Genomic DNA, 26,934 nt, shown 5'->3' on the forward strand with positions numbered 1-26,934 from the left:
AATATTTAAACGAAAAACCCTTACCTTGTATTCTAACATCTGCAATTCTACAGGTCTGATCACACAGTGTAATACTGAACGCATTTAGCTTTGCAGTGAGTTTTAATTCACAGATATCATCATGGGCTGCATTACTAGACACTGGATAGGAAACACAAGAAATAGACAAGACCTTAAGTCAATTTTTTAAAACAAATGTTACATTATTTGCTTTGTCCATACTTGAACCACTTAAAAAGCAACCCGCAGTTATTCCCCGAAAGTTACTGCTAATTATTATTCCAGACACGAAATTATTAACACAGTTTTCTTCTGGCACAAAGAACAGCCACCAACTAACACAGGCAAATGGCAATCAAGATGATGTTTTTTCTCCTCATTAATATCTAGTTTTCACACAACAATATGCTGAATACAGTGCACATTTCATTACTTGAAACACTATCTCACATGAGAAATGTTCCTTTCTGTATAGAGTAGCAAGGCTAAATTAGGCATATTAGGTGAAAAAAGTTTCTGCAGCAAAACTGAAGGTGCCTGCAGAACACAAAATGTAACAGCCAGACACTGTAAACTCAATCCTAATAAATTTAGGATTGGAAAACCAAACAACACTACAAACACAAGAATCCACCACACCTGACAAAACATTCTTAAGGACCTTCCATACAAAAACTCATACTATTTCAAGGTTACAGATACCAATTAACATAAGCACAACACCCTTCAGTTCAGAACTTCTCTTTGCTTTCCCAGGGTTCAAGAATGTTTATTTTTACAGCAATGTAAGCACTCTGTAGAGCCTTCCAACTGGAAAGCAACATGTGACACTGAAGCTTTGGAAACACTTTGGTACTGTTCACAGCAACACCATTTATTTGACCTTTATTATAAAAGTCAGACTACTACCTAGGAAAAAGTTACATTGAGTAAGGAGAATTTGTAAAATTAAGCAACAGCAAAAGTATTTGGCCTTTTTTAAAATGAGATTATTTTCTCTCCATGTATGGTTGTGCATGCCTTGTTTTTCCACCAAAGAGACTGCAATGCTGTCACTTGAGATGGTATCCTTTGAAACCAAAGGCTAGATGCTGTTAAGCAACCCAAGTACGGCCTTTATAATACCGCATTACCTGGTTTAAGAGTACCTTGTTTCTCCTGTTCTTTTATTTGAGGCTTATGGTCTGATGCTTTATCAGTACTGGGAAGACCACCTGATGGAACACTGAATGTGAGAAAACTCATGACAGAAAGCAAAGCCTCTGTGTGAAGTACTATATCCAAACACGAGAAGTTGACCTAAAATGAAGGCAAGGAGACAAAGTAACATTGTTATTTAATAGCAGTCTACTACTTAACAACTCAGAGTTACTGTGTCATGGAATTGAGAAAAAAAAGTCTTGCTCAATTTCACAAGTATCTCACCTTTCTATTTCCATTAACTTAACACCACACAAGCTCCAGAACAGATGAGGGACCTATGGAAGGGAAGCTTAAAACAGCTACAGAGGAACTGTGCCAATCTAAAAATTGATGCTTCATGTGATTGTGCTTTTTCAGTAAGCTCTCTTACGTCTGCTGTATTTCATTGTGGACATTTTCAGAAACATGTATAGAGATATTTTAGTAGGTATGACACAACAAAACAACTAGATTCAAAATTTGCAATCCGAACGTAAAGTACATGAATAGCAACTACTGCAGCCAATATTACTTAGTGAAACTTAGCATCAGTTAGCCAGCTTTTCCAAGCCCAAAGCAACTCTTGGTAAATGCCAGTTTCACTGATACATTAAGGGATGTCAGCTTTCTTGCCTCTGAAATAATCCAGCCACTTCAAATTCCACATATGGCTGTTAAGAAGCAAGCTCCACCCACCATTACTACTTTAAAGGAAACATTTTAAAAACAAAATGGTCTGCTTACTTCAGAAGTCACTGAAGCCACAGAAAACTACACAAGAATAGGAGCTTTCAGGAGAAACAAAGTTTAAAAAAAAAATTAAAATTTATCTTTTTCCTCCTGGATTTCTCTCTGAGGTAGTTAAATATAAAGCCGTAAGCTTTATCGATAAAAGAGTGAGGGGTTTGAGTTTTGGTTAGTTTGGGGTTTTTTTTTCCTCTTCAATGAGAAGAGAAAAAGTGAGCAACTAACAAATTTACACAGCTGTTACTATTTGAGAAGCTTAAAAAAAATTAAATACATCCAGTACTTACATTGATGTTTTGCTTGATGCTTCCGTAAGTAGTAACAAAATCTGGTCCATCAGCATCAGCCTAAAGGAAAAAGAAAAAAAGCCCAAGCACACAGTCAGTCTCCATGAATTAACCAAATTCATTAACTGAGTTTATTGAATTTACCCCCCCCCACATAAGGATTATTCCCATTGCAAAAGAAAACAAAAGGAAAGTGATGAAGCGGGAAGAAACAAGTTCTCTAAACAAAGCACACGATCAAGGCAATCAGAAAACCAGAATGGGGTACTCACAATTCTCTGCTCAGTGACATTTTATAGCACATATTTTGTTAAAGCTTAACTGGCCAGCTAAAAAAAAATTTCTCTTACCTAGGATTTATTTAAAAGTGGAGCAATTTATGCTTAGTACTTTGTCAGAACAAATTAGCTTGTTTTTCTCTATAAAAACCATGTCATTATAGATAAAAGTACAAGTACTCCACTGGTTCTACAACCCATCAGATTGCCAAGTATTTGTGCAGTTTTTAAGGGGCGCTTTGTTTTAATAAAAGCTCAAGAACTCTAGCTACCAACAAATAACTCCTCAAACGCTAGTTCTACCACCTATCACTTAGGTAGGCAAAGACTCTCTCACCTATCAAGTTTCACAAGGGTACTAAACCATATTGTTCACAAAGAAGAATGAATACAAATAGTTGGCTTCACCATTGTGCTGACTTATGAAGCAAGGACTATATGGAACCAGGGGAGAGCAAAAGGAAATCGTCAGTTGAAAATAAGGTATTTGGGAGAAGACCTAGATAAGTTTTAGATACAAATCCTACAGGTTTTAAAACAAGCAAAAAATAAATCTAACACAGGCTAAGTATGGAAGCCTTATTTTACTCCCCATATAATCTTAGTTAAAAGGTATTGAAACCTTAATGTATTCCATTTTCAGAAGATGTTCATCTGTCTCACTTGCAGAATTAACAATGCAAAGAGGATCTCCTTTTGAGTCTGCAAATAAAGAAATAAAACTAAAGTATTTCCACTCACAAGCTTTACTCCACCTATGGAATGCCTCCATGTTAATTCTCCATTATATACTAATTATGTACTATTCTTGATGAAATAGTGAAGGCAGACATCTCTTTTCACTGAGAAGCTGCAGATTAAGCATTACCTTGTGAAATGCTGTATTCACTTTTTAAAAAAATTAAACTAGTCAAAATTAACTTATCTTGGCCCTGGAAGAAGATTCAAATTTGGCAAGTTATTTGCATTCCTATAATTAGTTTTGAATTCCTATCTTTTGATTTTTATATTCAAAACCATACTTTTCTACTTTGAATACATGGCTATTTCAGTTATTATTTCAATATAACTTTGAATTGTTACCTGAACAATCAAGGAAGCATGCTGGATTTCCAGTGCCACTAGAACTGCTATAAAGCACAGATTGAGAAGCTCATCAAAACACTCTGAACAGGTAGAATTCTTCTCAGGAATGATCATTCCTACCTTGAGTAGGCAACTAACTCAACTTAACTCAAGCTAACTCTAGCAACAGGAGTAAAATCTGGTATCAGTTAAAACAGATCAATTGAATCCAAACCACACAGGACAGCATCATTAAGTCAATTTGGCATGCAACATCCTGCCCTTCCCCACCTCGCTAATTACTATTTTTGACCATGCTATACTCTTGCTACAAATAGCTGATTGCGTACACAGTGTACTGACTACATACCAATTTTCTAGAAGACTTACCATTTATTTCAATGCATCTCATCATAATTTTTTTTAGATAGGCTGCTGCAGTCAATTCATGATTTCTGATTTTGGTTTCAGTTCCAAGCTGTAGCACAGTTAGAATATGTAATGGATATCTCTCCTTCTGAACCTGCTTCGTCAAGGTTATTACAACCTTGAATACAGAAAGGGAAATAAGTTCACCGTTTCAGTAAAGCTGTCCAGATATTATGGCATGCAGTTATAACTGGGCATTATCTCTTCAGATAAGCTTCAAAAGTAGTATAATCTAGACATTTTACCTTTTCACAAAGAGAACCTACAACACCAGTTTGTTAAAGATTATTTTTCATCACTCCCGTGCCTCTGTTCCTCTTGGCCAAGTAACCAACCACTACTTAACTCCTCCTCCAAAAATCCCAAGTCTATTAATTTGGGTAGAATTTAATTTTCTTGGTCGAGCAGTACCTCTTTACCTTGTCAAGCTATACTTTAGTTTTCTAATCAGACACTACACAGTGCTACTACAGAGTTTGAATATGGAAAAAACAGTTACTACAAATCATACTGGGTCTGGAAAGAATGGCAGTAGAGAACAGATCGCAATATGAGTCAATCTTTGAATATCTGATGCTATGCAAATAAAAGGACACAGCAATGTCTCAACATGACAATTCTTCATTTACAGAAGGCTTTAAGGATTTCATTGATTAGAATGTTGAAAATGAGAAAAAACCTTGTGTTTCTAAATGTAGATGAAATTAAAGTAGAAGAATTAGATATAGTTATTAATGAACATTGTTAATTTCAATGCAATTATTTCATGAAGCAATTATCTTCCATTCTTCAGAACTAAAAATAGTGCCTCAACCTAACAATTTACCACATAAGGCTTTTAAAGAAATGAAGTTTGTCAATGCTTTGCCAGCATCAGGTGACATACTCTTTGTACACTAACAAATTAGTATTTTATCATTAATCACCCAACATACATAGTCCACAGACAACGTGGACACTACCCTAGCAAAAATTTCCATGTGAAACTGTTAGATGTATTGTATGTTAAATATTCTACAAATAAAACCTCACATAATACAAATGAAAACAGCTAAAGAAACAGCTGAAGAAACTGGGTTCTGTGAGGTTTTTGTTGGTATGTACCATCTTCTTTAAACAGCTAGAACAGACTTTATAGCCCACTACGTCTAAGAAACAGATGAGTACTGGACTCAGTAACAATAAATTTTACTGATGGATACATACCTCTTTGATTTCAAAATTAAGTAGCATATTGATGACATCTTCATTTAATGTTATTTTTCTCTTTTCAGTTATCATTCCTTCGGGAGCGCTCTTATCCTGTGTCAAAACCAGTTTCTCCATTTCTTTGATTTTACCTGAAGCATTCAATAAATTCACTTAACTTTTGAAATTGCCACCATTCGTTTGGCTCAAGAAACATATCCAATTCTTTAATTCATTTAGATAGCTTACGTTCACCTAAGATAAGCTGGCAACATTTCCATAAGCAGAGCCTTTAACTTCAGAGCAGGCAAAGGAAATAGAAAGGTGTTCTGGCAATAAGACGACCGACATCTCAATACCTTGCTAGTTCTATGACAGATTAGCTAACACAATTACCAAATTTTGCTTTGTAATGTTTCCACTTTTTTTAAGTATTAAACTGCGAACACTGTCCTTGCAAAATGAAAAAGAAAAGATTTTATGGCTTACACATCATACTCCCAGATCTAAGCTTGCTTTACAGATAATAAATGCCTTGCATCATTCCTTAAAGCTAACACACTTAATATTCATGACAAACAAATTTGGACTCTGACCTTCCTTTTGCAGTACTGATTTTGTATAGGTTTGTTTTTCCTCTGCCTCACCAAGGTTTTCTGCCAACACTTTGAGAAAGACGTTCAAATCCTCTTGACTTAACACAACCTACAAAATTCCAGATCACAATTCTCAGGACAGACACATTGTTCTTTAAACTTATCACCAGCTAGCAAAGCAGAACAATGTTACCTGGAAAGAAGAGTGTTTATTTACAGGTATTTTGTCAGCAGCATTGTCCCTTAAATAACACAATTAAATTCTTTTAACCGCTTTTTGTTAAAGGATTAGGAGATTAAAGAAGGTTGTGACTTCTAAAGCTGTATCAATATATATTGCAGCCTTTATTTAGCATATCTATGCTTTTAATACTTTCCTGTAAATGACATGCTACTTCATGATATTTTAATTTCAGTTTCACCCAAGATGTACCTGGTATTTTCTTTCACAGTATATAAATTGCCACAAAACACACTATCTTGAAGTCATTCAAGGGAGATAGGCAAATATTTCCATAAATTTAAATCCCTCAAGAAGATTTCATTTTTAAAGACAAAAAAGCACTGAAAAGACTCACTTAGAGAACTGGTCACAAAAACATTTGATTTAAGTTTGTCCTGCCTTATGGCAGGGAATAAACAAGACTTGTTGACATGCCTTTCAGTTTTCTCTTTTCTTTCTGTCAGTTTAATAAATGTACAGAGCAGTTTGTGTGTTTTACATGACCCTTTCAAACCTCTACATTCACACAGGTTAAGTTAAACCCTGTTGACATCCCACAAGCTCGCTCCACGGCTAATAAAAATTTGCAGCTTGTTGCATCTTTGTGCCCAGAAATAACGTAAAAGGTTAGTCTTACGTTAAGTATTACCACGAGCTTCTCACCACCTTCTTTTCACAAGACTTACATTCATTGTATCCAGATACCCCGTGATCTCCAATACCGGTAATTTGTGAAACCAAGCTGCAGATAGATTCCGTTTCACAGACAGGCTTAAATTAATAGGGTGAAGAATCTGAATGTCCAGATGCGACGAACATGTCTCCATAGTGGTCCTTAAAACAAAGGGAAAATAAAAACAAAACTTCTAACTTTCCCACCATGCGTTCAGTAACACGTTACATTTTCCAAGTAGTATCTTAAAATGTCAAGTATAGTATCTCCTTAGGCTTAAACAGCTTCCTGAGCAGAACTGTATCTTATTTTACTACTGATTTATCTGCCCTTAAGATAACAGATCGGTATTTTAACACCAAATATTTGATATTGTCACCAACCATGGTTTCTAAGCAAGTAGATTAATACCCTATAGAGTATTAATATTACCAAGTAGGTGAGGCATTGCTTAGTAAAGTGCACTTTACCTAGACAGTTTTAGCTTTGTCAGCTGCACATCCATTTTCTCAATGACTGGAGGGAGTGCACTGTCTTCTGGAGACACCAAGCTAAACTGGTTCTGAACCTTGATCAAGCCAAGATCTATTACTATAGCATTGGGGGAAATGGAAGACTGAGGAATGACTATGACTGGTGCTTTCAAGTGAATGTCCATTGCAAGTCGAAAACTCCTTTGAGCCAGATCTTTTACACTGGTAGCAGCCTTTTCTGCAGCTTGGACTGTAGCAGCACTCAGTGCCTCCTTAGCTGCCTGAAAGTTGTTCAGGAAGGTCTAAAATAAGCAGTTGAAGAGAAAGGAGAAATGTCTGTAAGCAGTTTTTTTAATCTGAATTGCTCTCTTATTTTACAACATCAACTACAACCAACATCAACTACCAATTATGTTGCCTACTGTGTTAAATTTTCTCTGGGGAAAGATGACCGATTGGCTTCTGTCATGACCTCTGATAGAGGGTCAAAAACGTACCAACCGATACAATCCACTCATTTTAAACCCATCCCTACTTTTTCTTCCTTCATTAGATACAAGATTCCTTCACCTCATTAGTTTTTGGGGACATACTATTTTTAGAGCCCACTTTGCCCCCAGAGAATACTAATTCCTATTAAAGCCAGTACTGAATGACAGAAAGCCCACTAGCGGCTTATTGAAAGGGACAACATGAGGATACTTGACGAAGGTACAAATATTTACAGTGATTAATTTGCAGTCCTCATAGCATCTAACCTTGCAGAAAGCTTTGCCTCTAGTGTCAGCTCAGGTATCTTTGCGATGAACTGAGGTTTTTCCAAGGGTGGAGAGGACAGCAAACACAAAACCCATTCAAATACCTTAATAGCACCAAGTTTTTCTCTATTCCAAAGCAGAGGGTAGGAAGTGACCCACTTGCACTGTGTTAGTTTTTGAAATTCAAACCAGTTAAAGCTTATTTATCAAAGTTTTTTAATAGTGGACACAAAATTAAGCCTATCCTTTCTCTTTCTGAAACTTGTTATCACTTGTATTGAGGACACAAAAAACGGAAGACTAATTTGAGAATGCAGCAGAAACCTAGAAAAGAAAAACAGACTTACCAGAAGAGACATGAGAAATTTGTGAAGGTATACTATTTGAATACAGCCTACTTTCAAAGATATGGTACCATCCACTTTTGACATGTCAGTGTAGGCTTCTCCCTCAGTAGCATATGGATCTAATGTCATATTGAAATTGAAAACTTCATCTCCCACTATAGACACAGCCTAAAAAGAGAGAAACATTACCTATCATCCATCAGCAGCTTCTAAAAAGATATTTAACACAAAGAAGAACAGAATATATTGTCAGCCTATTGGATGTACAAGTCAGATTTAATTTTCCTTTCTTTAAATCTTTTTGGACATCCATTCTTCTAGTATGAAAACTATGCTCTACCACGTATCTTATTTGAAAAGAGGTATTCATGACGAATCAAATACTTTAAAAAGCGGAATATGTATTACATTTCCCTTTTATACACACAAAACTAACGAAGAATCAAGTAAAATTTAAAATCTTGTAGTTGAGTACTTTTTTATGAAGGGTCCGTGAATCAACATCTGTGACAACTATGTCTTTAAGTCGGGCAAAGAATACAGTGTGACTTGGCTGAAGGAGAAGAGATGAATCAAGACCTGTGAAGAGATAAACAGTAGTATTGCATAAAAAGTAACACTCATTTTCAGGATGGGGACACATGACACCAGAAGGGGCGGTAAGAAAAGGTTACAGAAATTAGACACTGCAACAAACAATTGTTTTGTTAATAACTTGCTAAATTCAACAAAGGTTTTAAGAAACCCACAAAAAAATACCTAAACACACTTGATTCTCTGTTTCCAAATGAAATAAGTCAGTTACCACATCCCTTGCTGAAGGGACTGTAAATAAGAGCTGTATTCAATCCAAGGCATTTCAGTCTCCCTGTATTAAAATCAGAATAATTAGAAGACATTCCCCAACTACCAAAACTTCTCCAAAACAAGAAAAAAGTATGCTAAGCTCTGGAAATAGACTTTTTGCACTTTCAGTCAGACAAAGAAGATACGTATATTGTCTAGAGCTCAAACCCAAGTCCATACACTATGCTGTCTGTTATTAAACTGAGAATGTGACCATACTACAGATTTGAACAAAATAAAATAGAAAAAATTTCTAATAAAATAGAAAAAATTTCTAGTACAGATACTGTCTCAATATCAGTCATCTTGGGAAAGAAATATTCAAATAATAATCCATCTCTTAACCAAGCTACTAAGTTTACTGAGATTTTCTATCAAAAAAGATGTTACTATACTGTATTTGAATGCAACATTTCTGTATACAAAATCGTATGTGAATACATCATACAATTTAAAGATGCGCACAAGTAAGAGACTTCTTATGAACAGTATTACATATTTTTGTATATCACACATTCTTAAATATTCATACTAAGAGTTTCGGCAGCTATTAGGACAGCAGCTATAGCCAAACTTGGAAATTAAACTTCCCCCCACTGCCCCTCTCTCTCTCACAGAATTATTGATAGCCCCTCCAAGGGGTAAAAAAGAACCAACAAAATCAAAACGAGAAACCCAAACAAACCTTAGGAGTTCAAAACCAAAGAAAACTGTTTTAAGGGGTTTTTTTAATCCTAAATAATTCAGGTATAGCAGAAAAATAGCCAAAGCTTAGTACAACACGAGAAGCCACCCATACCCTAGCTGTTTCAAAGCATGAACCTAATTACCTGAAGAATAATGTATCACACTTTTCTAGCCACAGACTAAATAATTATGACAGACTAGAAGACTGACTTTGAAAACTTTTTGAAACCACAAGCCATGTCTGTACAGATAACAATAAAAAAAAAGTCTGATGCTAAAAATTTACACTTCAAATACATTTTAGTCCAATTATTAGCTGTTGCTTTGAAACTAAACTACTGGATCAGTTACTACTAACAAAGAATTTAATACCTTGTATCTTGATCTCTGCAATGTTCTTTTTTTCATCACAAATATTTAAACAGAAGGCATCCAGCTTGGCAAAGAGTTTGAAGTCAAAGACATCCTTATCCTTGGAAGGTCTACCCGCTAGAAATAAGAGAAGGAGGGATTTTCAAGGTACATATTCATATTTTCACTCCAACTCCTGAGAGTATTTGAGGGTTGTTTTGGTCTAGGGATTTTTGGCATTCAGATGACTTAGTTTTGTTTCCTACAGTTTCTTTCATCACCACTATCATGATTAAGTGTGTAACATCCCATCTCAGAGCAACAGTCTTAATCTGAAGGCAACTCTACTGATAACAGTAAAACATGTCAACATTTGCATTCTATGTCTGATATTTCTCCCATCTAGTGATGGCTCTCTACTGGAACAATTTTACTTTTTTAAAAATGAAGGGTAATTGCTGGGTTAAGAGGAAATAAATTGCACACTATACATATTCCTAACATTAAGTCAATATCTCAATAAGTTCACAGTAGTGTTTTTTTTTCAGGTTATCTTATTATAGATTATTTCATATTCCAAGATCCTAATGTAGGAAGTTTTCTCTTAAAGCTTATAAGAAATGGCAAACCTTGGAAGCCTATTACAGGCATCCAACACCCAGGTTTTACGAGAGCAAGTGTTAAGGCTGGGGAGAATAAGGTGAAGTCATGCACAAGTGTCAAAAAACTATCTATGGAGGAAGACCAGAAGCCATCAGACCTCACTGATGGTCTGCACCTTCACTAACCAAGAGTGGCAAAGTGTTAATCCAAGACCTCAAGTGCTTATGGACTTTCTTAAAACTGTACACAACAGCAGTGTGTTTTTAAGCCTGCAAATTCAAACCCAGGCCATTTAGTGAGAGAACACTCTTCACTAGACATCTCATTTCCAGCTCACCTGATGCTTGAGTTTTGCACTTAGTATTAAAGACAGGGCAGCTGCTCACCTCTGAGCCTATTTTGATACAAAGTCATTTTTTGCTTCAGTGCTACAGCAGCAGCAAGATTTTCATTTGGCTAGCAAAAGACTTGACTACTTTGAAAGTATATTTAAGTTGCCTAGATCAATAACAAATAGTGCTTCGATGATTATGCTAACCCCTTTATTTTACCACGAACACTAAGATCATGCTGCTGTTTGAGTCCTCTAAGCTCACAGAATTCGAATAAATGAGATTTCAAGTCTGTTTGTGAAATGGCAAGGAAACACAAGAATAGAAATCTCACTGGAAGGCACCATTTATGATCATTGTTTCATTTATTGTTTTTTCTTAAATCACTCCTCCAGCATGGTGAGTCACAGTCACATGAGCTTTGGTCTTCACCCCAAACTACAAAGCTAATCAGGTTTCCCTGGATTTGATCATTTTGCCAGCATGCAACACATCCTTTCAGAACCATAATTTTGAGAAATACGAATGTACCTTTCTTCAATCTAGTGTCACCTTCTTGCTTTTCATCTTTAGTTGGTATGTCTCCACTACTTTCATTGCCTGATGGACTAACAGCTGTTAGGAAACTGAGAGCAGACATAAGGGCCTCTGTATGGAGTAGAAGGTTCAATGATGAAAAAGCTACCTGTTGAAAATATGAGACTCCATATGACAAAAAAATAACTTGGAAGTGTAAGAGTTGAAGTGCAAAAATCACCCAATGGAATATAACAATTTCTTAGAAACAGAAAAGCTGCATGTGTTACCAGCAACAGATCATAAAGGAAAAAAGCTTTCTGTAAAGCCAAACAGTGGTAAGAAAAGTGGTATTTCAGACTGAAGAATCAGAACATGCTCATCTCTGCTCTCCCCCCACCAGGAAAAAAAAAAAAAACCAACCTCAAATTTAGGCTTTGTAGTAAATTTAGCCAAGAGTGCCGATTATGTGGGCCACAATACAGATTATTTGACAGGAAGGGAAAGACTTCTAGACCCCACTACATTTTCCTATACATTTGAACATCATGATCTCATATGCATAAGAATGTGCATTCTTAGGTTATTTTGAATTTTATCCACATGAGCTAGCTAGACAGTTTTTCATCATAGTTCAGAAACAGAGTAACATACTGCTCTTATTAAATTGTATAAAAACTTTCAAGTACTTTTTAACTCTTGAAATCTCCCTGGTGGAATGCTGAGAGGGCCAGGAAACAGGAAAGCCAGAAGCCCCTTATTGACTCCTCCCTTCTAAGCAAGGAAACAAAGAAAATAAGCAATATAATCTGCAAGCACTCACTTGAATCATCTGTTCAGTGTTGTCAAAAACTGTCTGAAAGTGTGGCCCATTTCTGTCAGCCTGAAAATAATGATTCGCACCGAAGTTAATATTAAATTCCAACCAGTCAGCGTGCTCTTCAGAAAACACAAATCAACCCACTAGCTCTGAACAGTTAAGTTTAAGACATTATAATATATAAAAGCATTTTTAAATAAGTTTTAAAAGCTTTATGTGTACCTTGATATATTCCACCTTCAGAAGGTCTAAGCCAGGCTTATCTGAGGAACTAATAAGATGAATGGGTGCTTTATGACCTGCAACATACCACATGAAATACGCAAGAATTAGTGTAATTTCTGTTCTTTCAGAACCAAAGACTTTGTGTCTTAAAGACAGGCATTAACTTTCAATACCGTTTGTTAAAATACATTGCACCACCACATATGAGTCACTGGCTTCTCTTCATTAAGTCCAAAATGACAAGTCTGTACCCCTTCTCCATCCAAAGACTGAGCACTAAGCTATCTAATAAGCATTGTAGTTGGAGTCCACAGCTTATCTGCTGTACCAATGGGACAAGCACTGCCAATGGACAGTTGTATGCTAAGTACTGTAACTGGAAAACCAGAACAACATTTAGATTTCAGTGAGCACAAGAGGCAGGAAAGCCCCAGTTTCAGACTAACTGCTATAAATATATACACACAGTAGTATACTTCTCTTGCATTGCTTATTACCTCCAATTTCATAGTAATCCAAGCTTATTTTCTTTAAGTAAGATACCGCTGCTAAATTATAGGTTCTGACAGTAGCTTCTGTCCCAAGATGCATTACATCAAAAAAAAGTACAGTTTCTTCAGTTTTCTTTTGCCTGGTGAATTCTACTAAAACCTGGATGAGCACGAGAGACATAGTTATACCATCTTTTCACATGCAGTATTCTAACCATTCAAACAAAAAGTAAAAAAAAAAAGGCATAAAATTAATGCCTTGACTGCTTTACTGGAAATATTATTTTTATTACAGAGTTAAAGTGTAAAAATAAAAATCAAAAGAGTGATCATTTGATGTTGAGAGATACAAATATCATGTAACTATTTTGAGATTTGCTCTTTGCAAGTGACCTGCCTGGCTATTTACTTTATTCTTCCAGTGCAAATTTTGCACCCCCCATCCCCAAATTATGACTTGGTACTATTATTTTTCATGAAAAATATTCCAGTAAGGGGTTTTTTTTCCAGATTTTTTTTAATACACATAAATACTTCATCTGTGTGTATGTGTTTTATTTATATACACACCATATATAAAAACACCCATATGCATACCATATATAAATAACTCATCCGTAGAAATATGTATGTATATACACATGTATTTTTTTTGTTTGCTGGCTATGTTTTTGCATCCACTAAATCTGGAGAACACTGATAATAGAATATTGGATTTTTTTTTTTTTTAATATTCCTTATGTAGAAGGTAAAAATAGAATTAAAGAGACATACCTCTTTAATTTCAAACTTCAACTGAAGATCTGTCAGTTCCTCTTTAGCAGGCTCCTTATTTCTTATTTCTTCTCCTTTAAGTAGTGACCTGTCAGTTGATTCAGAACTTTCCTCAAAATCAAAATACTCTTCTTCGGAGTCTACAGAAGAAAAGTGACCTCCCCCTTAGTAAACATTTTCCAGAAACAAGGATAAATATCCCACTCTCTCTTTCCCATTCCAATGGGGTTTTTAAACTGTATGAGCAGTTTAAACCTAATCTGACAAACTATGTTTTTTAGATCTGCATTGCTTTCTTACCCATCGGATGAGAAGTGAAGAAAATTAAAGCCCTATCTATTACAGAAAGCACTAGAGTTTAGCTGTATCATTAGACATTCAAGAACACATATAAGGAAAACCAGTTATAAAGTAAGCTCCAGGAAACAAGTTTCCCAGGTTCCACTATAGGAAAGTTCAACAGCCACTGAAGTAAATGTTCAAGTCCACAGCATCAATACAGTAATTTGCCATTTGTTAATCTAGTTCTACATTTTCAGAAAAGGAAAAGCTTTGCAAATGCAAAACACTCAGGACAGTACGCCCTTGATCTTTGTAACAGTGTATTTTTACCAGATGTTGGCTGCTTAACGCAAGTGTATGCATCCTTTAGACATGTTACTCACCTTTAGGGTGTGCCCACCCTAAAGTATGTGTCCTGAAGTAGCAGCAGCAGATGATAAGATTTAAGTCTAAAAACAGATTTAGCTAAGTCAATTCTGAAATAACAGGCTCCTTAATACTATCTGCTAAAAAGATGTCTCATGACATCTGAATAATTAAATTGCTTTGCTAATGACATCCTAATACAGTTATTAATAGCTCGCTTATATTTGAAGAGGTTGCTTATGCATAATACTAATTAATAAAAAAAATATTTTTTTGCTTTTTCAAAAAAGCAAGGTTATCATTATGAGCTAACATCAGCATCCTAATCAAATCTTCTTATGCACTTGAAGTTAGAGATGATCCGTCATACTCATCTCTGGTGTCCTTATAACATGTTTGAAGATCAATAGCAGCCTGAAAATGTTACCTATTCCGTAAGTGATGGCTTTCTACTTTTACAAAGGCATATCTGTAGCTTCTTACCTGACACTATTTCTGCTAACAACTGGGGTGTATTAAGTAACCCTTTACTAACAACAGGAATTGTGGGAATAGCTGGTACCTAGAGGGAGGGGAAAAAAAAGAAAAACAAACACACTATTTTAAAGTTTGTATAACTCCATATGTTCAGTCATATTTTCTGCTGATGATGCATGTTTCACATTGCCTCCCCTATATTACTTATAGAATCATAGGATCACAGAATCATTAAGGTTGTAAAAGACCTTTAAGGTCACCAAGTCCAACCATCAACCCAACACCACCATGCCCGCTAAACCACGTCCCAAAGTGCCACCTCTACATGTTTCTTGAACACCTCCAGTGATGGTGACTGCATCACATCCCTGGGCACCTGTTCCAATGCTTGACCACTCTTTCAGTGAATAAGTTTTTCCTAATATCCAATCTATACCTTCCCTGGCACAAATTGAGGCCATTTCCTCTTAGAAAGGTCAGTTTTGCCAATACTTACATTGAAACCAGCAGGATAATGACAAGAGCTAAGCTAGCCTTGTTTGAATAAGCCCAGCATGTTCTGATAGGAAGTCATACGGAAGACACTTTGCCTAACTTGGCTTGGCAACAGATCTCTTATTTCAAGCAAAAAATACCACAGACATTAGCAGGAATTCACAATTACAATCATCACTTCAGTGATGTCATTGTTTTTACTTCAGTTGGTAAAAAAAAAAAAAAAAGGTAAGCTATTATACTCAGCTTACCTTTGTGCTTGGAGTTGACACAGATGACTTCTGAGGCAATGGAATGCTATCAATCAGATCAAAAATTGCCTTGATTTTCTGGTCAGAGAGTCTGATATGCACCAAAGGAAGTCCTCCTGACACTTTAAACCTTTTTTAAAAAAAAAATTTGATTGAACTCCAAGACGAAAAAAGTACATACCAATTCTTGATTTAAATCTTACCAATATCTATACTCATATATAAAGATCACATTGCAGTAAAGCTAATGGTTCTGCATTCTTGGACTCCGTTTAAACAATATAGTTAGTAACCCATGAAGGTGACCGGGGAACTACTAGCCAAAAAAGGTTTCGTAAAAAGTAGTAAGCTAGTTCTATTTCTTCAGTTAATACATTCAAATTATAAAGTGTAATTGAACCTTTGGGGAAAATACAATTTTGTTTTCTGTAAGCACCAAGTAATTAAAAAGAAATCCTTTCAACATTAATATATTACTTCGCCATCCTGGTATCTCTTTCCACCATTGATTTGGCCAACTGTACATGAATATCCATAGGCTGTAATACGTGTAAAGTTGATGGATGTTGAAAACGAGCCTTCTTCCAGTCTTCACCTGCAAATGCTGAGTAAGTTTAGATGCAAAAACATCGCTTCCTAATTGCTTTAATTAAGGTATCATTAAAGGAATCAAATGGCATCACTAGGAAAGTATAAAGAACACACCCACAAACTAGAGAAACCTAGAACAATTTGGGTAAAGTATTTTAAGAGCTTTTGAACCCAGTTTCAAAAGTTCTTAACACTACATTGCCTTAGCAACCTTAAGCCCAATTCTACACTAGAAGATGCGTCTGAATATAGAACCCTAAAAAAAAAAATAGGTGCACGGATAGATAAATATAAAACAATAACCCGGCATTCTGTTGACTGCACAAACTTAAGTCCAAATGAAGTATTAAGGCCAATTTCAGCTGTATTTTCCTGCATATGATGGAAAACTTAATAGTTCTATGCATTTATGTTGCTTGCTGACATCAAAGAGGTGATAACACAAGTCCAAACAAAAAGCCATCAGCTGTTTGAAGAGAAACTAAGAAATTTTTTTCACAGTTTAATACCAGATGCATATTATAACCTATCTTTTAGTTAACTACTGGTTTGGTTTGCCTTTTTTCTTTAAAAGACATGTTTGTTTATTAAATGTAGGTAGCCTTCATCAATCTTTTGAGTAAAGGGCAACTATGTTGTTTTGTTACCTGGTCTTCCAAAAAGAAGTTGCACATTTTTTATTTCCACATCAAACTTGTCATAAGCTTTGTCCATTATCTCCTCCAAAGATGAAAAGCTAGAAGCTTGACTACTGCCTTGATTTATGCTGTTGAGCTAAACACAAAGGACAAGACAAAATTAAGTCTAAAACTTACATATATGTGCTATTAATTCTAGTGGAGATGGAGATTCATAGGAGTTTATGATTGACATTTGGACAATGTCCCTACAGAGAAGAGATGTTAATTCATTTCACACCACTTACCAAGAAGTAGTAGATCTTTTTTTTTGTTACTTCTGTCCATCCGCTTAACTCACATTATGCCAAAATAATTTTTCTTATTAGTTTACAAGTTTACTGCTGGAGTGCAACTAAAATTAATATCTTAACAGTCAGCTCAAATAGAGTTAAATTATTGTAGTCTTTCAATTTTACAGGAACAAGGGATCCAACTTTCAAACTCCAAGAGAAAAATTATATTCCTTTGTATTAATAAAAGGCATTTAGTTTTACAAAAAAGGAAACAAAATTTCATGTGTTTTGCTGAAGAAATGGAAGATTAAATTATAAGCTATTACAATCATGACTGCAAAGTGAAAACATTTCCTGGGGAGATTAACTTATACCAGTACATCAAAGACAACTTAACAGCTCTGAATATTGATCAAATTGCTGACCCAAATTTATTTGATAAGAAATACAGTAAGTTAAAACACATTCACACAGATCGTCTTTGCCTTCTAAAAACAAGACAGTTTCAGATGACAGCTATGTTAAGAGAAAAGAATATTTTCTTCCTCTGAGCTTATAAGAGAGGTCATTTATATACCTGAAGTGTACCGAAGTCCAAAATCAGCAACTCTGATTTTTCATGGTAGAAACCCGTCTGTGGAACCACAAGGTAGGAAGGTTTCAGATTAATCTTCAGGTCAAGGACTTTCCGCATTTCAATAATGTGAACTAATCCTTAAATAAAAAAGGAAAAGACATTAAAATTGAAATGCTATACACAAGTAAAACATTAGTGCCAGTCAAATTATAAAAAGGTTCTATCTACCCAAAAGATGCTGCATCTTGAGTAAAGATTTACTTTTGTAACATTCTACTGATTTCTCACTGAACTCAATGCTCCTCCCCACAAAATATCCACTAATCCTCAAAGTCGAAAACTCAAGGAAAAAATCCAATCATACTATTTGGCCAGCAATCAAAACATAAACAAAGTGTTTAGAAAAATCATATTGAAACATTAAGACATTCAAGGGTTCACCTCAGGTGAGATTTGTCATTATCTTACCTGTAGCAGTTCTCTCCTTGATTTCTTCCAGCTTCATTAATGTGGCTGATGTTAATCTTTCAAGATCCATTCCCTTACTTGTCTGAAAGAATTCTACCATCGCATTTATTGTTCTCTTTTTAGGGAAAAAAAAAGACAAACAAGAATTATGAATATACAGAAGTCACTCAGTAAAAACTCAGAACTAGATCTTGACAGAGCAGAGAGTAACGGCAGAGAAAGAAGAATCAGAAAGAGAGGTAAGAGTTTTGGTTACTACTCACTGCATCATATTTTATTTCCACAGGCTGTGATTCAATAGTAAGACTCTGGTCAGCAGTACTATCCTCTGGGTTAACATTAAACTCTATCTTAAGTAGAGAAGACTTGCTATCCCCTATGGAAGCCACAAGAGATGGTATAATGTTTTGTTGTCTCAGGCCTGTAACATACCAGTTTTCAAGCTTCGCTTCAACCCTAAAGAGGATGAATAGTTAAATACACTTAATTAGAATACAGAACACAGTTCCATCTTGGCAAGACAAGCAAGGTAAGAAAGCCTTTGATAAAGTCAAACATGATTAGCCTCACAGGACTAACATACCATGTGGTTAGGAAATTGTTACATCAATAAATTGGAAAAATAAACAGGAGGCAAGTTGTTCACAGCAATACAAGGGTGGTATTTCCTTTTTACCTTCTGTTATCTGCAAGATGGACTGAATATAACTTGCAGCTCATGTTTATTAAGAGAATCAGTTGCAAGAGAAAAGAAAGGCAGAATATTTATACTACAGTTGAAAAAGAATAGGAATGTTACCTATTACATATTGATTTCAAATCAGTTACAGATTTGTGTTGGTGCAAATGGGTATTCTTTACTGACAGCTTCCCTGACGATAGTGTTGAGTCAGCAGAAAAATACCTCTGAAAGCAAGCCATGGGAACACCATCAAACCACACAAACGTCATTCATCCTCAGAAGTACCTATTAGACACGAAACTGATTTTCGGGTCCTGGGTCTCCACCACTGGAATCCCTGACTTCGAGAAGCAGCACAGTTTGGACATCAGTGTCACATGCCTGGCTCCACTGAGAAAGCCTAATTACATCTTTCCAGAAACTTAAAATTGACAAAACTATCTGTTTTGTCAAAACTATTTGACAAAACTACTGCTTCGGTCTTGCCAACTAAATTATATGGCACGCATTTATGTAAAATATTCCCAAAGATCTTTTTATTTTTGTGCAGCATTCAGGCTGCACCTTTTACAAACCCCAAAATGGTTTTAGCAAAAATATTTCAAGAGTCAGCAGCTGAGCTAGTGATCTTATTCCTTTCTTCACTCCAGTCTATGTTATTCACCAAATTACATGACCATAATTTGTCAGAGTGCAATTGCAGGATGCCCATAAATTGAAAAGTCAATATACAGCATAATGCACTATACAAGAAAAAATGTAGAAGGTTGGGATGGGGGAGGGGAAAAAGATGTTTCTACAAAAGGAAAATGCCAATCCAATTACTTTATGGCTTGTGCTCCCGGGCGCTGTGATATTTTGGTACTCAGATCAATTATTTGTACTTTGAGAGTTTCTGCCACGTTCTTGTCTTCTTTAATTGTAAGAGAAGTGCTTAACAGCTTCAGCGTCACAACATGGGCCACATACTAGCAAGAAGGACAGAGAAAATTGGAATTAGTCATTTTAATATGAATAATTTTTCAGACCTCACAATTTCAACAAATCTAATGAAATGTGGTATTTAAAGCTCTTCCAGTTGGCTAAGGTAAGAAACATATACCTATGTAGGAAGCGAAATACAGTCTTTCCTTTCTTTCAACCCTTATCAGTCATTTCTTGAACATAAAATAGTATATTTCAACAAATGCAGAGCAGACAGTCTGTATCTCTCTTCAGGATTCAGAGAAGGTTTTTTTGAATTGTGAAAGCAAGTGTAGCTAAACTATACTCAGTAGATAGCTGGCAAGATCAACAAACAAAATCATCATAATCCCATCACATAACTATAGTTTAGAAGACATTCCATATATGCCTTTGTTGTTCTTGCTGCTGAATGTTATCTCTCGATCTTATCAAGAAAGGGTTTTGGCTGCCTGACACATGTACCATTTTATCACTGTCAATCAGCAACTTAAGAATCAAATAATACTTCCTAACTGAATTTAAAACCTGCACCTTTCTTCAGGATACAGGGAGAGATGAAAGCACCTTTACACTTAATTTGTGCAAATTAAAAATGGAAGTTTTTCTACACAGGTAAGCAAGGAAAGCATGAAGCAGAAAGTAAAAAAAAAAAAAAGGCACCAGTATGGGGCACTGTTTGGGCTCTTCTTTGTTGCTGCAGCTCTGCTCTTTTCAATTTGACAAGAACACAAGTTCATACAATAGTGCACAGGCCTCCATGTTGCTGCTCAAACAATTCTGAACCTCCTTGTGTGAGGCATATGTAAGCTTATAAAAATTAAATTTAGCAAAAATATACCAGAGTGGAAAGTCGGTGTTGGGTGGGGCAGTGGGGAGGCCTGTTAGAAGAGACAACATCCGCCTTGAAGGAAATAGTCTTAATGTAAAAAATGCTTCAGTAAGTGATGAGCAATGTAAAGCAGAACAACCAGTCCTGTTGAATTTAAAACAACCATGTAATAGCACTCACAGAAAGTATACTAAGAGAAACCTTACTATTTCCCATTTTCTTAGTTGTCTACTTTCTAGCTTTCAAGAATACTATACCTGTAAAGTTTTATCTTTTATTCCTTTGCTGAACAAGCCAAAAAAATCTGTCACAAAAATGTTTAATTTTATGCTTTCCTTTGTGTAGCAGAAAAAGAAGTACTACAACTGAAATCTCCTATTAATCATTACAAACATTTTCCTAGAAACGTAACATGATCCTTCTAACAAAAGCATCCCTGAAAGTTATAAACATTGGGTCAAACAGGAAATAATCACATGCTAATGTTCATCTTTATATAAACAAGAACTATTCAATCATCAGAACCAAAATGACTTTGATTTTTTTTTAAAAAAGAAAAACAAAACAAAAAGACTATACAGACTAACATAGTTGTCACCACAACAGATAGCAAGAACTAGATGCAATGAAAAAGCTAACATGGAATCTTTTTTGATTTACAGTTAGCTTTTTTAATTCTCTTCCAAGTTGCAAATAGTTATCTATTGTCCAGTTTCTGTTACTTCTAAATAACTCCAGATTAGACTTGTGCACAAGGCAGAACACCACCAAAGAAAACACTAGTCATTCTTTGTGTTTTCTGAATTTTTTTTTTTTTTATCTTGTTTGTACATTCAACATAGATTTGGCTTGCACGGACACACATTCTAGTGCTTATCTTAAGGCTAACATGCATCAGAAAAGGTTTTTTTTGTTTGGTTGGTTTTTTGTAATTTTTTTTTTTTTTTAAGCCATCCCCTTAAGAAGTTGCTTACCTGATTTGGTAAGGAAAGGTGATGGGAGCTGTCACTATATCCAATAGCAGTAAAAAGCTTAGCTTTCTCTTCTGGTGTCATTAGTTCATCAATAGCTAAAAACCAAAAACCCAGAAAAACCTACACTTTAGTTAGTAATGATAAGCATTTTTCCTCCCATTTGTTTTCTACTGTACTTAAGTTCTACTGACACATTCCTTTGATACTTCATATTGCACTAAGTTCCATATTGTAAAATAATTTACACAGCATCAGTCTTTGTATATGGCGTTACATACGTAGCGTAGAAATCAATATAATTTACATTACAAGAGTACCCATAATTCCCAATGATGAAAATCACGTGGAGGAGTACTATTAGAACAAACCTCTGGTCCAGACAGCAAATCACCAGAACATAGTATTCCAATCATTGCCTATTACACTACAGCTATAAGCTCGATACTCCTCTCCTTGCCAAGGTTCTGAAATGCTTAAGGCCATTTCAGGAGTATGCTTTATTTACCAGCTGAATATTCATTAACAGTAAGTAATACTATAAAAGGGATCAATAATGTGTTGCACTGTTTATGCCATACTCTCTCCTCCTGCATAGTCAGACACACAACATACTGTAAATTTCTTCTTAATGGATATAAAAAACTTCAAGTCTCTATAGAAGTTAGTGCATTACAGCCTACAGTCTACACCTACTTTCAGGAACAGGTGATTCTTCATCTTCCTTTTTCCTAGACTCTCTTTTACTCCAGAAACCACCAAACCATCCTCCACTTTTTTTTTCTACTTCAGTGGTTTTCTTCTTCAGTAGTTTTCTTCCTGATCTTATTGTCTACAAACCAGACATTAAAATACATTATTAAAAGAATTACTATGGTGTTTGGTTGGGGTTTTTTTCCTGTAAATAACACATGTATGTATGCATGTTGAACAGACATTTAACCGATGGACAGCAACACCACCCCACAAGGGATTAAGAGCACTTTGACTCACCAGACAGGAGCAAAAAGAAGATGAGGGGTGGATGAGGGGGCAGGGGGTGTGGAAACAAGCATCTATTACTTTTACTTTGGTCATCTTTTTTCCTACAGATTTCACCAGCGTGTAGATTACAAAAAGGCAGGAACCACATGAAAAGACAGTATTTAAGAGGATACAAAAAGCAGTTACATCCCTTAAATCTAGTAGTAACAAACCTGAAGACTGACCCTGTACCTTTACATGTATTTAATACTTAATTTGTAGTCAGGCTTTCACACTGCATTTTAAAAATCAAGGTCTGACCACAAATATCTCAAAAATAAGAAACATCACTGTTATTTTTTCATCTTTGTTTTACATATATTCTGGATGCATAGACAAACACTGAGGCTACATTGGCGTGAACAGTAATTATATGATGCAACCACAGAGGTTAATTTTCATGTTAGGAAAATAGCTACCACTAGCATGCTTCTCACAAGACAATTATTCTGAGCTTGCCCTATGTGTTCTAGGTGTTTTTGATCTTAACTGCAGATACAAAATTTTCATAATGTAATATGCAACTCCTTCTTAAGCATCACAAATTATTTCAAAGTTCACAAGTTCACAAAGTAAAATACAGCTACAGACTTCATCTACCTTTTAACAATTTTCTCAGAGTTGTCTTTTAATTAGATTGGCTGTCCCCTCTTTTTGAGGGTATCTAAAGGTGTAGGTAGGATGAGAATAGATGTACATGTTTGATCTTGAACAGCTGCAGAACCAGTCTTGAAATAACAGAAGTCAAAGGAAGAAAAGAATTATTAAATCATCACCTTTAGACAATTGCCTGAATGGTACAAAGTGGGTAGCAGTAACATTGGGCACACACACCAGTGGGTTTTTGGAACAGGTTTCCAGTTTGGAAATTGATTTCTTCTTGTCTGGGAAGGATAGGAAACTTGCCTTCCCACCTCCCTATCCTATCATACTCATCAGCACAACTTTTTTCAAGATACTATCATGACAAAACCATCTTATTTGAAATGTTACGATATTATTGAACAAAAATTACTTCTTACCTCAACTTGTGCTTGTTGTCTTGCTAAGATTATATTGAAGACATCAAGCTTTCTTTCTAGGTCCTGTGAAAATGTATGATGAGATCATTTGCCTCAAACACATTTAGGAAAGGCTCACCACTACAAATTCTCTACCAGTTCCTTTTTATTTACACTCCAATTTCTTTCTAGACCCACTCCTTTCTTTCAAAGGTATGCCCCCGGCTGAAGTTCATTAAAAGATGAAACCTCATGTTAGGCAGTCTAATTTTTTTTAATAGATTTGTCTTGCACTTCATTAAATGCATCCAAGTTCATTAATCTGCAACCAAAAAGGGTTTATTTAAATGGCACTTCATTAGCATTTTCTGTCTTTCCACAACAGGTTACACTGAACCTCAGATTAAGATGGTACTTCCACAAAAGTTTTGTGCTCTTGTAAAACCACCAACCTTGATTACTTTCATGTATATTTAAAGAATTATTTAATAAAGAGACCGAAACATACTTTTTACGAAGAGAAAAAAAACATACCTGAATTTGCTTCTGTGTTTCTTCTGACAGTTTACTCTGTGTAAGCTTATTCTTGTACATATTTTTGTAACTCTTCAGAAGCTGCCTATGTTGTTTTATGTTACTCCATGACCACATTCGAGTATGTCTTTTGATGTGAACTTCAAGAACACTGTTACCTGCATATTTCCACCTACAATAGTTCCACACTTGTGAGCAACTTCCCATTCCACTTGTGCATTACAACTTAGAAGTTACAGAGATAGTTTCTTAATATGCAAACATTACGTTTACCACTTCTTATCCGAGTAACTTGGTTTACAAAATTTTTAATGGTTTCAAGATGACTTTTGAAAAATGGACTGAGGGCTTATATTTAATGCCTGAAGAACTATAAATCTGCATTCTCTATTGACTTATGTACATTTGCTAATTTGGGCTGTAAAAGCACTAAGTGCACTTCAGCACTTCGATAATCAGCGCATTAGATTTGGAAAAAATCCACAAAAATGTTTATCAGCTCAAAATGTTAAAAATTTCAGTTGACATACATGTTTCCCTTTTAATATAGTTGCTAAATTTTTTCTCTAGTCTTTCTAAAACGATATTCTAAGCTCTAGAAAGGACATCAGCATTTTATTCAGAGATTTTTGCAAGTCAGATTTTCATCACTTGGTTCTTTCACATGTTCTCTTCTGCCAGCCTTTTCTACTTGACTAAGCAAAGCTCTGCAAAAATCATAATGATATATGTGATCTAGTTTTAAAACTACATTTAACCACAAACGAGAATGAAGAGACTGGAGAGGACTCCAGCATCTCCCAAAGAATGCATGAACGTACACAGCTTACCATTGTCTGGCATTTTCATGAAGAGATACATTTGGCCTAAATCTTCTGTAGGGTGCATTGCGAACCATGTAGTCTATGGACTCCAGAAGTTCTATCATGCTGAGGTACTAAACACAGAAAACCAAGTTTCTTAGCAGACGTTCAGATTTTGTTGCACATGGTACTTAAGAGTACATGTATACCATGGTCTTCAGTATTCCCCAAACTATACAGAAATTTAACGGATATTAAATTATATTTTAAATATTTACTTTAAATTTAATAAATTATATTTAAAATATTTGCATTTAATGTATATTAAATTTAATAATTTTAAATGTTAAATCTATGCATTTTCATTAGTCCATAAAAGTGGACCAACTATGTCCATTGCTCTCAAAGGACACCACCATATAAACTTCTGGTTTCCTTGCAAAACAAAACCAATTTGTATTTCTGTTAGCCTGCTCAGCACAAAGTCTCAGGCCTTCTCAAACCAACTATATTCTCTTAATTTGTCAATACACAGTTTCCCCAACTTTAGAACTGCCCTTGCATTAGTTAACCTTATTGGTACTGTTCTGAACTCAGATTACACTCTGACATCAAAGGAATGCTACTGGAAGGGATGAATATAAATCAGACGGTCCCCAGAGGGTCTGTAGATAACAGGGTCAGAGTGTCAGGATCTAGCACCAGGAAGTGCTTGTTACACAAAGGGAAAATGATCCTACACTTTTTCCACAGTTACGGCTAAACAGTTTAGACAGTCTACTTGCATATATGCAGAAAATTCCCAAAGAACAATGTTTTTCAACAAAAAAAATTCCTACAGTTCATCACAAACTGAAATAAGTGATAACGGATACTAAGCCAACTTACCTGTGGCTTAGTTAATTCAATGACAATTCTCTGTACTTCTACATTACAATCAAGCTTGGGAGTTTTTAGTTCTACTTCTGCGTAAGGGTTGATATACAGTCTTGCAGAGGCTGATATTGGTCTAAAAACTTAAAGATTAAAAAACTGAGATTAATTTTACGTTTACAATTAAAGTATGGGAAGCAATCTTAAACTACTTCTTTCCACCACCTGATACATCAGCCACTTTGTACTGATAATGGGTATGCTCAAGACCCACAGAATCAGGATGCAATTCTTACCAAAAATAAAGATAGCCCAGCAGTAGTCAAAAAAGCATACAAGCTCTCATGTGTTCTATTTTAGGTTTTTGTAAAATACAGTTAGTATGGGCATGCCTTGCCTGCAGGATCAGGTCAGGCTGTTGTATACTACCATGCTCAGAATAGTTTATATTCACTCATTCCTAGCTTACTTACTATACTGGTAGTCTTGAGGCTGGTTACCACTACATGGAATTCCTCTTTTCAGTTGGTCCTGTAAAGGAATATGATACTGTCTAGCAATTGATGAAGAGTGTTGCTTGTTTACAGTTCTCTAAGCTTTGAGTACACCAACTTAAAGTTCACTTGTATTTTGCAAGGACCTCCTCCCTGTAAATGGGAAAGCTAATGTAGCACAAGCACTTAAGAGTGAAGGGTTTGAATACACCAGATTAAAAGAATTCCAAGTTTCTCATATCAAGTGGAAGATTAGCACAGTTTTTATTCAACTTCTGTTTAAATCTTGCAACAACGACTAATGTGTATCCATTCAAAAACATATCTCGCGTAAACTCAAACATGTAGCATAATAGATCAAGCATTTGTTTTTAAATTCCTTGAAGGTACCAGAAGTCTATTCACATTCTACCCTTCCTCATTTTTAGCACATAAGGAGGCCACTTT

The 26,934-nt window shown here is 35.4% G+C and overlaps 1 protein-coding gene across 1 annotated transcript in view; it reads right to left on the bottom strand.

Moving 5' to 3' along the window:
- VPS13C (vacuolar protein sorting 13 homolog C) overlaps positions 1 to 26,934 on the bottom strand; it is a gene marked incomplete at both ends in the record, with an annotated part of 92,249 nt that overhangs the window by 46,359 nt on the left and 18,956 nt on the right. The window contains 32 exons of the mRNA XM_082005262.1: positions 25 to 141; positions 1,134 to 1,299; positions 2,217 to 2,276; positions 3,117 to 3,196; positions 3,950 to 4,106; positions 5,195 to 5,328; positions 5,773 to 5,881; positions 6,682 to 6,829; positions 7,139 to 7,443; positions 8,247 to 8,414; positions 8,722 to 8,825; positions 10,152 to 10,268; positions 11,597 to 11,750; positions 12,405 to 12,464; positions 12,624 to 12,700; positions 13,124 to 13,277; positions 13,892 to 14,031; positions 15,023 to 15,101; positions 15,763 to 15,892; positions 16,240 to 16,357; positions 17,001 to 17,127; positions 17,844 to 17,980; positions 18,312 to 18,426; positions 18,575 to 18,767; positions 19,819 to 19,961; positions 21,763 to 21,857; positions 22,456 to 22,591; positions 23,805 to 23,867; positions 24,318 to 24,489; positions 25,148 to 25,254; positions 26,009 to 26,136; positions 26,467 to 26,524. Of these exons, the coding sequence (XP_081861388.1) occupies positions 25 to 141; positions 1,134 to 1,299; positions 2,217 to 2,276; positions 3,117 to 3,196; positions 3,950 to 4,106; positions 5,195 to 5,328; positions 5,773 to 5,881; positions 6,682 to 6,829; positions 7,139 to 7,443; positions 8,247 to 8,414; positions 8,722 to 8,825; positions 10,152 to 10,268; positions 11,597 to 11,750; positions 12,405 to 12,464; positions 12,624 to 12,700; positions 13,124 to 13,277; positions 13,892 to 14,031; positions 15,023 to 15,101; positions 15,763 to 15,892; positions 16,240 to 16,357; positions 17,001 to 17,127; positions 17,844 to 17,980; positions 18,312 to 18,426; positions 18,575 to 18,767; positions 19,819 to 19,961; positions 21,763 to 21,857; positions 22,456 to 22,591; positions 23,805 to 23,867; positions 24,318 to 24,489; positions 25,148 to 25,254; positions 26,009 to 26,136; positions 26,467 to 26,524 (4,051 nt within the window). The remainder of the gene's footprint in view (positions 1 to 24; positions 142 to 1,133; positions 1,300 to 2,216; positions 2,277 to 3,116; positions 3,197 to 3,949; positions 4,107 to 5,194; positions 5,329 to 5,772; positions 5,882 to 6,681; positions 6,830 to 7,138; positions 7,444 to 8,246; positions 8,415 to 8,721; positions 8,826 to 10,151; positions 10,269 to 11,596; positions 11,751 to 12,404; positions 12,465 to 12,623; positions 12,701 to 13,123; positions 13,278 to 13,891; positions 14,032 to 15,022; positions 15,102 to 15,762; positions 15,893 to 16,239; positions 16,358 to 17,000; positions 17,128 to 17,843; positions 17,981 to 18,311; positions 18,427 to 18,574; positions 18,768 to 19,818; positions 19,962 to 21,762; positions 21,858 to 22,455; positions 22,592 to 23,804; positions 23,868 to 24,317; positions 24,490 to 25,147; positions 25,255 to 26,008; positions 26,137 to 26,466; positions 26,525 to 26,934) is intronic.

Source organism: Phaethon aethereus, assembly GCF_964289735.1.
Source record: "Phaethon aethereus genome assembly, chromosome: 12".
NCBI lineage: Eukaryota > Metazoa > Chordata > Aves > Phaethontiformes > Phaethontidae > Phaethon > Phaethon aethereus.